General features: G+C 36.6%; 1 protein-coding gene across 1 annotated transcript in view; it reads right to left on the bottom strand.

Annotated features, from left to right (window-relative positions):
* Positions 1–5337: 5337 nt before the first annotated feature.
* LOC127062875 (segmentation polarity homeobox protein engrailed-like) overlaps positions 5338–14685 on the bottom strand; it is a 74222-nt gene continuing 64874 nt past the window's right edge. Inside the window, exon 2 of the mRNA XM_050991818.1 lies at positions 5338–7472. Within this exon, the coding sequence (XP_050847775.1) occupies positions 7117–7472 (356 nt within the window). The 3' untranslated portion in view covers positions 5338–7116. The remainder of the gene's footprint in view (positions 7473–14685) is intronic.

Here is a 14685-nt window from a genome sequence, read left to right as displayed (position 1 = left end):
ATACTATCATACTTCGTAAGATACGACGAATTTGACAAGGACATTGACCAAACTAATTCGTTCAGCGTTCTTGTTCAGCGTTTTCTTATTTGATGGTCTAAAGATTGACGTCGAAGGTTCATTTTTCTAAGAACGATAGTTATCTGCTTTTGATATTTCGTTTCGTCGAAACGATCGAATTTCATATGGAAGTTAAACGCTACGATTACGATTTCTTATATCTTTTCTATATTAATTACAAGTTAATGAATAATGTAGCTTTGTATCGTTATATTCAACGAATATCATAATCACACGATATGCATATACATTCTCTCTGTGTGTTTCTATCGAACGTTAAAACTAAGAATCCTTTCTATTCCGACTTAAAAGATGCATCCACTCTGTTCCAATCTGATCGAACTCATCCATTCGTATATCGAATAGATCTTCATAGCTATTACTTACATTCCCATGATTTAAAAGAAAGATATTGATTCAACCTATCTAACTAGTTATGCGCGTAGATCTCTTACGCTCATATAAGGGGAACTATTATGAGATGAAGTTTAGTTAGTCATAGAATTTTTTCCTAAGATAGAGAAAAACGATTCGCAAAATAGAAAAGACGATACCTCCTAAGTCCTACTCTAATGTTCGACCTAAGGAATAATAATAGTACTAGTGATAGTAGTAGTGGTAATAGTAACAGTAATAGTAGTAGTAGTAGTAGTAGTAGTAGTAGTAGTAGTAGTAGTAGTAGTAGTAGTAGTAGTAGTAGTAGTAGTAGTAGTAGAAGCTCCAAGAGTTCGTGAGCGAGAAGACCTTCCAAGAGATAATTTATTGGTCAATCAAAATGACGCATGGAGGTATAAGGTGACACGTCAGCGTACACGGCTGACCATTAATTTTAATACCCGTCAGCATCGGGATCCACCGTTGGGATCCAACGTCGCTTTTCTACGTTCCTCCTCCTCCTCCTCCTCTTCCTCCTCCTCCTCCTCCTCCTCTTCTCCTCATCTCTTCTCGTCCTTCCTCTCATCTCTCTTTACCTCATCTCTCCTCCTCGTTTCTTCTTCCCTCAGCAAAGGTATCCATCGGCATCGGCTACCGGTACGACTAATGCCCCGTTCACTAACGACGATCATCCGTAGAGATCTCGATCTCTCTCTCTCTCTCTCTCTCTCTCTCATCGCCGCTAGAAATTATTATCCTTCTCTCAATCACCAACCCGATCATCGTACGAGACACGCTAGAAACTTGCCGAACGCTTTGAGAAAATTATTATCTAACGATATCTAAGTACCTACGCAATCTATCAATTTCTCGTAATACACATCTCGTAATCATTGACTTCCCTCTATCGGAACTGTAAACAGAAGAAATTCTTCATCCCGTCAATTTCGAGTATTTTACACGTTAGAAATATATAGTTTTTGTTTCTTTTTCCTTTTCTTTTCAAATTTTACAAATTTAAACGTTACTATATCATCATACGTATTAATAATAATATATATATATATACCATAGTTGTATACTTACGCGTATAGAAGTGTACATAAGGAATACGTCTATGTAGTAACACAAGTATGAATATATGAGAAGAGAATGCCGAAAGGGTCGTCGAAGGGTTAATGTCTGCTGTATTCTCGTTTCTTTCCGAAACGCTATTCTTTCTCCTCTTCTGGTATCTCATTTGTAAAGATTCCAACATAATGGTCAACCGGTAGTAGTAGGGTGGTAAAGGGGTACAGGAGTGTAGGGGAGGGTAGCGTTCATCGCGATCTGCTTTATGGATCTCTCGCTCTGTTTGACCCCGTGGCTCCTTCTCCGAGGGACGTTTTACCTCTCCTCTTTCTCTTTCCTCCCTTCTACTTTCTACCTTCTCCCTTCTCCCTCCTTATCCTGTCTCTACTACTACGAACGGACAGAAGCGCGAGTCTGTCAAGTTAAGCGCGATTCTAATCTGACAGGGACGTATTGGCCGCTCGTTGGTGTCCGTCGGGTGCTCTCGGAACCACGTCGACCAACCATCGCAATTCTCTAACGCAACCATACGTCCAGGTACCAGTAGATACGTATGTAGGTACATTACATACTTACACTATTTCTATCGCTTTATACTTTTTTCCCCCCTTTTACCTCTGACCTCACTGCAGCGTTTCTTTTTTTTTTCCTATCCCACTCTACTCTGTACATATCTGCTACATGTATCGTAGATAATAATTAAAAAAAAAAAATAATAATAAAAAAGAGAGGATACAAGGATGGAGAAACATGGTTTTTTCTGTTCTTCTCAGAAGCGAATAATAAATCATTTGCAGGGTGTAATTTGTTGGGAGAATTTAATAAAAGGAAAACAGAAAAAGATTGAGAGGAATATCTAATCGTTCTTTTGATAAAAATTAATTTTAAAATCTTATATATATATGTTATATATTATATATGTTATTATTATTATATATATATATATATATATATATATATATACATATATATGTATATATCTGATGCATTTGCTTTTTTTTCTTTCTTATTTTTTTAATAATTACAAGGAACCACAAAATTTCTTATATTTTAATGTAGTGTTTAAAATTATAATATTTTACTATAGCGTTTACGATAAGTATATCTCGATAGAAATTTATTTCTATATACATATATACATATATACATATACATATACATACATACATACATACATATATATATATATATATATATATATATATATATATTTATTCATTTTTTCTAAGTGTCAACCATTGTACACCTAAGAGCCAATAATGACCTGACATTTGTAAGAAACTCGAAGAAAAATCACAGGCAGGTAGGTAGGTATCTTGACGTACGGAGGTCCTTGCGATTCGACGCGTCGTTCGTTTCGTCGAAGGGAGAATGTATAATGTTGAATGTAAAGAAGAAGGGCGGAAGTCCTCGCCGAAAGTAGTCGTCATCGATTATTCGTCGGTCCGATCTCTTCCATTCCGTAGCTTGTACGCTAATGTAAAGCTATTACTTACCGGTAACGGCAGACCTTTGCTGCCAGTGGCAGTGCACTTTGACGATAGCAACGTTTCGTCAGCAACGAAAAAGGATCTATTTAAGAAAAATGAGCCTCTCGAGAGTCGAACTTGCGAAAGAAATATAACTCGGTCTTTCTTAAAAAGAAAAGAAAAAAATATATTCCACGCTTCTCCAGAGTATTCTTGTATCCTTTTAAAGGCATTTTTTCTGTTCTTTTTTTATTGTTTTTTTTTTTTGAAGGAGAAAAGAAATTAGAAAAATGTCGAAGATCCGAAATGATCCTATTCGCTCTTTCCGTGTTTTCTATTTTTTCTTTTTTCTATGTAAAATTTCTTTCATATGCTTTGCTTATGTACGTTTCTAGTACATTTTGTTCTCTGTGTTGAGAGATAAAAAGAAATTAAAGAATGTCTAGAGTAGAAAATGAAATCTTTTCATCTTACTCCTTCAGCCTTTATGTGTTTTATTCTGCAAATTTTATCCGCGAAATTTCGTGATAATTCGTTTTCGGTACTTCGATCATTCTTTCGAGTAGGAAACGAAAAAGAATCTTGTAAAAATATCTAGAAGAAAATGCGGTAAATAAAAGCGTAGGAAGATCGAAAAATCTAAAAAAACAAAAAAAATCTAAAAATATCCAAAATAAAGAACACGAGACTCTTGGAGATCGTCCTATTCTTCAATTTCACGAAAGCTGAAGAAATTCGTAGATAAAAAAGTCGGTCAAAATTCTTTTTTCAATCGCGTACGTCTTCGTCCTTTCGATTCCACTTTTATCCTTAATATAGAAAAAACGAAGGACGAAAGGAAAAAAAAGAACGAACAAAAAAGGAACAACAACCAAAACCAAAAAAAGAGAAAAATAAAAACTTGGGAAAAACGATTCAGGATCGAAACAAAAATATGAAGATAAAAAGGACAGCAAACCAAACAAAACAAAAACAACAACAAAAGAAAAGGAGAAAGAAATGCTTGGGAAAAAAGTTGTTCGCGTTTTTTCACGATGGAAAGAAAAATGATAGATCGCGTGAAACCACGTACCATTCAGCTTCGTTATAATTTTCGATCGAACGAACGATATTGGTGACGAATTTGAGGTGTACGGGAGAAGGAGAGGGAGGGTTTGGGGAATGAACATTTTAGAGATTAGCTTCGAACGCACACGTTTTCCCAACGATCGTGCACGTAAAGGATCGTGCGCGTTCTTGCGCTTAACATCGTTGAGATAAACGCGATTTGGTGCGTGCGAAGGGGTCAAGGGGATGGAATTAAAGTCGGGTGTATAGGGTCTCGACCGCGTCGAGTCCCTCTCGGTAAGGTAGGGTAGGGTAGGATAGGGTAGGGTAGAGTAGGGTAGGGTAGGATAGGATAGGGTAGGGTAGAGTAGGGTAGAGTAGAGAGGAGAAGTGAGAAGTGAGGGAGAGGAGTAGGGGGAGGAGGGATAAACGAGCTGTGACGTGTGTGTTAACCGATACCGCTCACCATAACGCAACGCACGCACTGCGGTTACGGAATAACGTAGGCGTGGCTGCTTTGATATCAACGATGGCCACCTTTCGACTGTAAATCAATCGATATCGCGCGAGTACGAAGAGAAAGAGAGATAGAGAGAGGGGGAGAGAGAGAGAGAGAGTGAGAAAGGAGGGGCTATATACGAGGAGGGTCGTAGGAGAGGGTGAGAGTTCTCTGCTGCCATCGAGAAGCATGCGCCAAATGCTGAATGCGAATCGACCCGCCCTAAAGCTTTTATCCTTCATGGGGGTTGCAACGCCCGACGACTATCTCTCTCTCTCTTTCTCTTTCTATCTATCTATCTATCTATCTATATATCTATGTATCTATCTTTCTCTTTCTCTCTTTCTATCTTGCATTACCAACGAACACTTTCCCGGCGTTATCAAAATCCTTCGTGTAATATCATTCCATCGATCTTGTTGTTATCTTTCACACGTAGATATATATGTATATATGTATATATTACTATAGTATTATAGTACTTATATATATATATATATATATGTATATAGTAAGAACTCTCTCTCTTTTTATTAATAAAAATTGTTTATATAATCAAACGTATCTATTCGCCTTATTAAATGTGATTAATTATTTAATTATTTAATTAATTGATTAATTATTAAAACGATGAAATTTGTTTAATTCGATAATTACCTGTTTCGTTGCAAAAGATTTTTCCATCAGGTACTGTTTTTTACTACTTACGTACTATAGCTTAATATATCTGTTATCATATAAATGTAATATTTAGGTATATTGTTAGGACACGAGGGTAAATGAGACGAGGTTTTGTAAAAATGACACACACGTCGATCCTTTTTTAACGTAGCTCGATAATGGGAATATTTAATCCGTTCTTTTCATCATTATCATCATCATTATCATCATCATTATCATCATTATCATTATTATCAACATCATCATTATCATCACCAAACAACATCATCATTATCATCATGATGACGATCATCATCATCATCATCATCATCATCATCATCATCATCATCATCATCATCATCATCATTATCATCATCATCATTATCATTATCATTCTCGTCGACATCTTCTTCTTCTTCTTCTTCTTCTTCTTCTTTTTCTATTCCATCCTTTTCTCTGTTTCTTTCTTTCATTATGTTGTTTCTTTAAATAATTTTACAGGTATGAGTTCGTCGCGCGATCGGCGCTAACGCGTAAACGCCTACGCTTTCGTGCGATACAAGTAAATAAATAGCTAAAGTTTAAATTTTAAACAGTCTATGGGAAGAGGAGTGAGGGGGGAGACGGGGGCGGGCATGTAGGGGGTAGGTGGGAGGAAATTCTCGATGCTAAAATGGTATGATATGTACACGACGCTTTTTTTCTTTTTTTTTCTCTCTTCTTTCTTTTTTCATCGTACGATCGTGCATATGTATATGTATATATCTATACATACATACATATATATGCGTGTATATATATATATTACATATATATGTATTACATATATATATATATATATACGTATATAGTTTATATACTTATACATGTACGATCCCTTATCTATTATCTACTGTCTCCTCTTTTCTAATGTATAATAATTAACATTCTATTGCACGTCGCAAAACGCACCCCGGTATCACTCGCACGCGGTGCCCTACGTTATTTTACATTTTTACAATAAATTAATGAGAGAGAAAAAGACGATCGGTATAACTTTCTTTCTATCTTTCTTTCTTTCTTTCTTTCTTTCTTTCTTTCTTTCTTTCTTTCTTTCGCGAGATGTAAAGAAGGGTAAGGGGACGGGGAAATAGGAGAGATATATACATACACACAGACATACGCACGCGCACGCGCACACGCATATTCCTTCTTTCCATTCCTTGTTTTCTTCGTCTCTCAACTGAACGCGTTCGATAATTACTAATTATATCCTTCGTACTACGAAAGGATAAACGATATTTATTTATTCTTTTTTTTTATTTTTCACTCGATCCTCGAAAACGGTTGCTTTAGACGTACGTAAATGGCACTGTGAAGGTTCGAGGGACGTTGGTTGTGTGTTGGTGTTGTGTACTCTTGTTTCTGTGTTCTTCGTAAAGATATACATATATATATATATATATATATATATATATATATATATATATATATATATATAAAACGATGATCGAAGAAGGATCATTAATTAATGAAACGAAAATAGTACGTCGATTGGAAGAATGAATTAAAATTCGATAAGACTAATTAAAACGATCGGACGTCGAAATAAACCGTCCGATCTTTTCGGTAATAATTTCGAATAAACAAAGGGCGGAACGAAAAGAGTCAAAGAGTCAAAGAGTCAAAGGTCTAAAAAAAAAAAAAAAGAAAGAAAAAAAAGTGAAACAAAAAAGTCTAGATAAAGAAAAAGAAAAACAAAAAGAATTCTCGAACGCACATAGATAATATTATATATACCCAAGTCGTTCCCTCGTGAACCCCTTTGTCGAGTAACGCGCGAGAGGAAATGACTAAAAGAGGAACCCTGAAGATTTAAATCCGTTATTTCGGCAATCGGATCGACGAGTAGAAATAATTCTACGGATGGCCGCACTATAATCGTCTCTATAATCGTCATTTCGCTTGTAGCTCGGCTGCCTGTTCCTCTTCCTCCTTCGTTAACGGCACGGTCGAATGATTGTACAATCCCTGGGCCATAAGCTGCAACGCCAATGGATTTTTCTGTCCGCTGGCCTTTTTAATCTTTGCCCTTTTATTCTGGAACCAAATTTTTATTTGCGCCTCGTTCAATCCTAAATCCCTCGAGAGCTGTTGCCTACGACGTTCGGTCAGGTAACGATTCTCTGCGAATTCTCGTTTCAATCTTGCCAATTGTTCGCCACTGAAAGCCGTTCTAGGTCGTTTCTCCTCGGGCGTAGTACCGCTTCCACGTGAATCACCTGTCCTCTTCACTCTCCGCGTACGTGGACCTGAAATCACACGTGACGGTTCTAGCGTTAACTCGTATCTGTCGATTTACATATATGTCGGATTAATCTTACCCTCTCATCTAAAATACCATTTACGTATTTATCATACTACTTGGAAGTATGGTTTGGAGTATTTGGAAATTCTTTGTTTATTTATGTTTCTCTTTTCTTTTTCTCTTTTCTTCTTCTTGTCTCTACATGTACGTATTCCAAGTACTCCATCCCTTCCATCTATGTTTACGTATTTCTTATATCGTTCGACTTTGACGTCTTTGTTTACGTTTGTCTATTTACATCGTTCGTCGTTCCACGTGCTTGCGTTTATCTATAATACATCTCCATTTATCGAAATCACTACAATCGGATATTATCGATCGAAATTACTTTAGACTTTTATACCAACACGTACAGAATATAACTACAGATAATTACGAAGCTTCGCAGTAAATTATGCGACATGTTTCGTCTTTTTCTCTACCTTAGGTTATATATAAAATTATAGCTCGTCGATTCGTGCGAGCGGGGAAAAAATTAAAGGAGAAAAAAGAAAAAAGGAACGATAAAAAATAAAGAAAAAATGAAGTCCGATAAAAATGTTAGAGAATTTCTAGCAAATCACTATTATTATTACATTACATGAGTATAATTTTTTTTTCCCCTTCTAAATACGCGGATATATCACGAAGGCTCGTCTGGACGACAATCGAAACCTAGTTTGCGTGTTTACAGACGAATAAGCTACAATTACGAGACGGTCGCGGTACTCTATGTAATTCTAATGAGTATCATGAGTTGCCAATAAACACGTCGCTCTCGATCGGTTGACATTTAGTACTGCTCGACGACGTATTAATTCCCACACGGATTCAGACGATCGATCGTAGTGGTAAAGTAGTTGAAAAAAGTCTCTATAAGAGTAAAATCCAAAGGTATTGCTTTTAAAAGTCAAAGATAACCTGTATGCAGTTAAACACAAATATACGTACGTATATAAATATTCACGTACGTACGTAAGTACGTACGTATATGTATGCGTACGTGTAACGTATGTAATATACCTTTCGAAGAGAAGACGAGAGACAACAGAAGGAGAAGACGTAAAACGACGTTTACGTAAGAAGGATCCGTAATAGTTTAAGCGATAGCTTAGGCGAAGTTGAACGTTGATTCCACGGGTTTACGTTGGCAGTAAATATGAGAAATTAACGAACTTACTACCACAGGGCTACGGTATGTTTGACTCACGGAGTCTCAAATTTTACGACAACTTTTATTGTCTAGTTGGTTTCAGACGTACGCTAGAGCTTCCTCTAACGAGACTACGTGTTTCTGAGTTTGCGACTATGAAAGTGAGAGAATGAGAGAATGAGAGAGAGAGAGAGAGAGAGAGAGAGAGAAAAAGAGAAAAGTTGGGAGGAGCTCAGAGGTCGGTTAAATAAACGTCCGTTACGAAGGAAGAATCTCTCTTCTAGCAAAAGAGGTAAATCCTTCCGTCTCGATCCTTCCTGCTTTATCGTCGTCTTCCCTATCGAACGCAAAGATGAGGAGGAGAAGAAGGTGAAGGAGAAGGAGAAGGAGAAGGACGAAAGAGGAAGAGACGAAGAAGGTGTAAGAGGAGGTGGTTTGAGAAGTAGGATGAGAGGAGGAAGCGAAGGACCTGCCACAAACGACTCTATCGTAAATCAAGTCGTATTATTATTGCCGGCAGTACGAGTATCTCTTAAAGTCGATTCCTACACACAGAAACACAGCCATGGCACCCAACGCTCGTACTTACTTACTTTCGACGCAAATATATCCTAGTTGTGCGGTACTCTCGTAGAAACCCCTCTGAGTTTCCTCCTTTCCTTTCTCATGTACGACGACTATACCATTTAGGTACAGGAAGGTTATTCTCGAGCTTTGCGAAGGCATTGCTTCTTCCTTTCTTTTTCTTTTTCTTTTTCTTTTTCTTTTTCTATTCTATTAATCTTTTTCCACCCCCCATCTCTTTTTTTCCTTCGTACTTTCTCTTTTCGAATTTCTTCGATAAATCAATCGAGAGATAAAAATATTTAACGACGGATTTAACGACGAATTTAACGACGAAAAGTATTCTCTTTTTTCTTTTCTTTTCTTTTTCTCTTCGATTTCTTTCTCTCAAAACAGTTCCGAAAACTTTGCTCACTCGCCTGTTATCACACGCTTTCATAAGAGTTATTGTAATTACTGCACGACTCATTGTCTAACGTGTTGTAATCATTTTTTCAAGTAAGTAAATACACACTCTAGTGTGTAGTAAGAATGCAATTATTTAATTAATAGAAACGTTATTAACGACACGCAAGCGAACAAGCAAGCAAGCAAGTAGTCAGATATCAATTTTATATTGATGAAAAAAAAAGAGAAGAAAAATGAAAGAAGTAACAAAAAAAAGGAAGAACAATCGGGTGACAATAAACGTTGCTTTTTTTCTTCCTTCGCGTTTGTTCGTTTTTTTTTGTTTCTTTTTTCTTTCCCTCGTTTTAGAGAAAATATCGTAGTAGGATCTTATTGGCCAACACGTTATAATTCCTATCGAAACTAAGCGATCTCGTTTTCCGCGTCCCGCCGCTCGAATACTCCATCACGGCGATCCCCCTAACGCTAATAATTCACGGTGTAAACACGGCGTGCCGATCGGTTTGCTCTCCGGAGTATAGAACGTTGCGTTTTGCGGTACTCACGGCAGTCGGTCTATCTCGTTCTGGTAATTGCGAATAAATCATATCGTAACGATCAACACTGGGTATTATCGATTGCTACGATCCGGCACGTCGGGAAGAGATTACGTAGAACCTTCTCGTGAATATCGTTTTACAAAAGAGAAAGAAAGATAGATAGGTAAGATAGGTAGATAGGTAGATAAATAGATAGAAAGAGAGAGACAGAGAGGAGGAAGGTTGAGAGAGAGAGAGAGAGAAGGAGATACGTTCAAGGCAAAGTTCAGTACACGATGATGAAAGGGAGAGGATCATCTTCATCCTGTTTGATACCGAATAGCAAATAGAAGAAAAGCTTTCCGAACGTTTCAACTAAAAACCAAAAGCTTTTTCCCTATCGATTTACATAAATCATTCTGGGGAAGCTAAGAAATTGATAATAAACTGAACAACAACGTACGAATCGAATTTTGTTGATTGAAGTTGGTAATAAAGAAAGTGGATTCGCCGATCCTTTCTCCGGATAAGACAAGTATACACATAGATAAATCTCTTTAGAGGAGAGAAGAGGATATTACATTTTTCTAACTCTATGATGAACGCGGAGACAATAAATATCAAAGTCGATATCGATGAAGTAGACGTAATCGTGCGTTTATACGTTCTCTTTACTACGTACTCTTTACTACGTGTTTCTTCTTATGGAAGAGAGAACAAAAAGTTAGAGAAAAGAAAAAGAAAAAAAGAAAAAGAAATAATAAAAAGAAGAACGAACAAGAAACCATGCGAACGCTCGGAATAAAATAAGAACGGTCGTCATAATTCGATCCTCGACGAGATTCATTGCTGTCGATCGAGATCGATTGGGTTTCTAATAGGAAGAAGAGAGGTAGCAAATGAGGGATCACAAGGAACACACCAGGATCCAAGGAGTTACAAGCAATGGTAGCAACATATCAACCCCCTTGGCAGTTTCTACGGTGGAATGACTGAACTAACGAACAGTCGGCAGTCTAATTACTTAAGCGAAGTAGTCTCTAGTTGTCGGTAGCTGGAAAGGAACATCAACGCGTCGAGGACGTGAGAGAGTGAGAACGAGAGTGAGAAAGACAGAGAGAAGGAGAGAGAGAAGGAGAGAGAGAGAGAGAGAGAGAGAACGAGTTCTATCCTTCTTGCTTTTCTTACCCTCCTCTTCTTACCCTCCTACCTCCCGTCGCTTTAACGCAGCACCATCCTTCTCTTCTCTGCTCTTCTTCTCCTCTTCTTCTCTTTCTAACGCCCTATCGTTTAAGGAACAAACGGAGAGGGGGAGAGAGTAAAACCAATAACGCTAAGATACCCTCTCCTCTTCGGTAGCACTTTGCACCACTCGACTCCAACCTCGAAAGTACCTCGCATACCGACGACGAGGAGAAATACTAATTTCCTTCTGGAATAACTCTCTCTATCTCTCTCTCTCTCTCTGTTTCTCTCTCTATTTCTCTCTCTGTTTCTCTCTCTTTCCCTCGTTCCTCTCGATCTACTCTACTTCTCGACTTAGACGTCAATCGAATTTCGAACAGTTACATTATTTGTTCCTCTATATTTCTCGATGATAGAAAAATTGTATTCCGTAATTTTCTTTCTTTCTTTTTTTTGTTCTTTTCTCTTTTTTTAACCTATCGTCTCTTTCTTCATCGAAAAAAATTCATCTTTGTTCTTTCTTCCTTATCTTTCTCTCTCTCTCTTTTTTTTTTTTTTTTTATTTATTTAGTTCTTCCAATCGACTTTACTCTTCCTTCCCATGTTTTCGGAAAAGAAAAAGGAGTAATTCTATAAATTCTCTTTTTAATTTCTCTCTCTCTCTTTTTTTTTCTTTTCTTTTTGTCACACACACACATACATACGTACACACACATATATAGCAATTAAATATCTTTTAACCCGACAAACGAACGAAAGAATCTCAGACGAATATCGTACAGTTAAAGTTTTGTTTAGATTTCTTATAGAACTAGCTGCGAGCCTCGAACGAGTTGACTTTTTCGCTCCCTCGTCACGTCGCTTTCTTCTAATTGCCCTTTCACTGTTCCTCGTCGTCGTTGTCGTCGTAGACGCTAGCTTTTAATTACCTTTTCCCGCCCGTCGAGATGAAAACGTAAGGAACAGGAAGTATTGTCCGAGATTGATGACGACGATTTGTCGTAAAGCGATGTTAGAGCGCGATCGTGCGCGATAGAAAAAGAAAAAAAAAAGAAAAAAAAGAGAAAGAAAATGGAGAAAAATAGAGGAAAAAAGAAAAGAAAGAAAAAAGAGAACGTAAAACGTGCATTAAAAGAAATTAAGACGACGTCAACGATTAGGTGAGTTTCTAGTTAGCGCGTGCTTTCAAGATTCTCTCTCTATCTCTATTTCTATTTCTTTATCTCTCTCTCTCTCTCTCTCTCTCTCTCTCTCTCTCTCTCTCTCTCTCTCTCTCTTTCTTTCAAAGGCAAACTATCGACTTTTTTGTTCAGTCGTTAGAATCCTCGATCGATTTAGCCGATGGATCTTTAAAGAACCGATACCGATATCGATACGATAGCTATACGAGAAGGAAGGAAAGAAAGAAAGAAAGAAATAAACAGCGGCCATTGCGATAGACAGAACGGCAAAAAAATATTCTCAAATAGGAATACACAGAGGATTTCTCTTAGGAGGTGAAGGTGATTAGAAATATTTTACCGAGACGAGGGAGTGGAGGATAAAATCGGTTTGAAACATTTCTAAAGATTCCTTCTCAACAACAACGATTTGTGTAACATTTTAGATTTTTATTATCGAAAGTTATATGTTTCTATGTAACATGATATTTATCAATGAAAAGTATCAATACGTTGTATTTCGTTTTTTCGTTTATAATCGTATATTCATCGATTTTTATGTACATTTTATTCACTATGAAAATATGAATACGATTATCGTTCTAGCGAAACGATTGGATAAATTAGATGAACGATAACGAAACCATCGGATATATTAGATGAATGATAATGAAACTATCGGATAAATTAGGTATTATGAACATGAGATAAGAGATCTTTTTAAGATTATTCTTTATTAGGATACTTCCAAGTTACGTGCAATCAAGCGACGGTCGTGCGAAGTGAGTCGTATTTGTACGAATTGCATCCTTCTATATATGTACGTGTAACGAAGATCTCTCTCTCTCTCTCTCTCTCTCTCTCTCTCTCTCTCTCTCTAGCTCTATCTGTCTCTATCCTTATCTCTATCTCTATCTCTCTTACTCTTAAAGTGCCACTCGAGTTGCCCGTCACGTTCCTTTTAATTACATCCGCCAACCATCGACAGATACGAAACATCGTCGTAAGATAGAGAGACAACGGGCGTTGAACGAAGGTAGAACGAAGGTAGAACTTGACAATTCATTAAGGATACTCTGTAAGCAACTGAAACATATCGTCATTGCAAAGTGGGACAGGTGGTGTGTATACTGATCCGTTTAAGGATATCTGCATCTTTTCGAGTGAAACTATTTTCTTTTAATGCCGTTCGGACGGGTGTGAAACGTGGTTTTTGTTCTTAAAAAAAAAAAAGAAAAAAGAAAGAAGGAGAACTCACCAAGTAAGAAGCCTGTTACTACTACTACAACTACTACTACTACTACTACTATTACTACTACTACTACTACTGCTACTACTATTACTACTACTACTACTACTATTACTACTATTACTACTATTATAGTCTTTAACTGCGATTATTATAAATAATATAAAATTGAATAAATATATTTCTAATATTATTACTTGAACCACAATCTTTCTGATATTTCTGTAATATTTTTTTTTTATTTTTTATTTTGTTTTAATTTAAAGGATTTATAATGCCTACACATAAATGCACTTAATACGGTCGAGATTGTTCCGAGACAACTTGGAAGATAAATTAAACGCAAAGATAATTGACAATAATTGGAATTAAAAGTGTACAATAAAGTTTTTCTTAAAATGAATTTAGCGAATCGATTAAGAATAATTAGTTTATCTATGCTCGTTGATTAGAACAGAACACTAGCAGAACACCAGCATGGTACTTATATTAGCCGACGATAGAAATTCTAACATGGATATTACAGTAAATCAACGTGGTGGAATTTATAACCGATAATTATTATGCTCGTTAGAAGGTAACGGGTTAATGGAATGATACGATGTAAGAAGAGAAGACACGTCGTTAAGTCGTTAAGGTCCGATGTTATCGTAGAACGATGACGATGATGACGACAACGACGATGACGAAGACGCATTTTACTTTAATTTTTCGATAAAAGATGATTAGTTCGCGTACGTTTCTGTTTCTTAACGATACTTACTGCGAATATTAAACACCGATAATGCACGCGATCTTATTTTAAACAAGCCATGATTTTTTTTATATATTTTTCACGAATGATTAATGACTTTGATTATATTAATTGATATTCTCCTGATTATATAACTCGAATATTTTACTTTTTATAATTTAATCTCATTAAATATGACAGGAAATTA

The sequence above is a fragment of the Vespula vulgaris genome, chromosome 3 (genome assembly GCF_905475345.1).
Source record: "Vespula vulgaris chromosome 3, iyVesVulg1.1, whole genome shotgun sequence".
NCBI classification, from domain to species: Eukaryota; Metazoa; Arthropoda; class Insecta; order Hymenoptera; family Vespidae; genus Vespula; species Vespula vulgaris.
Note: the sequence above shows the minus strand (reverse complement) of the source record. Positions and strands in the feature narration are given on the sequence as shown.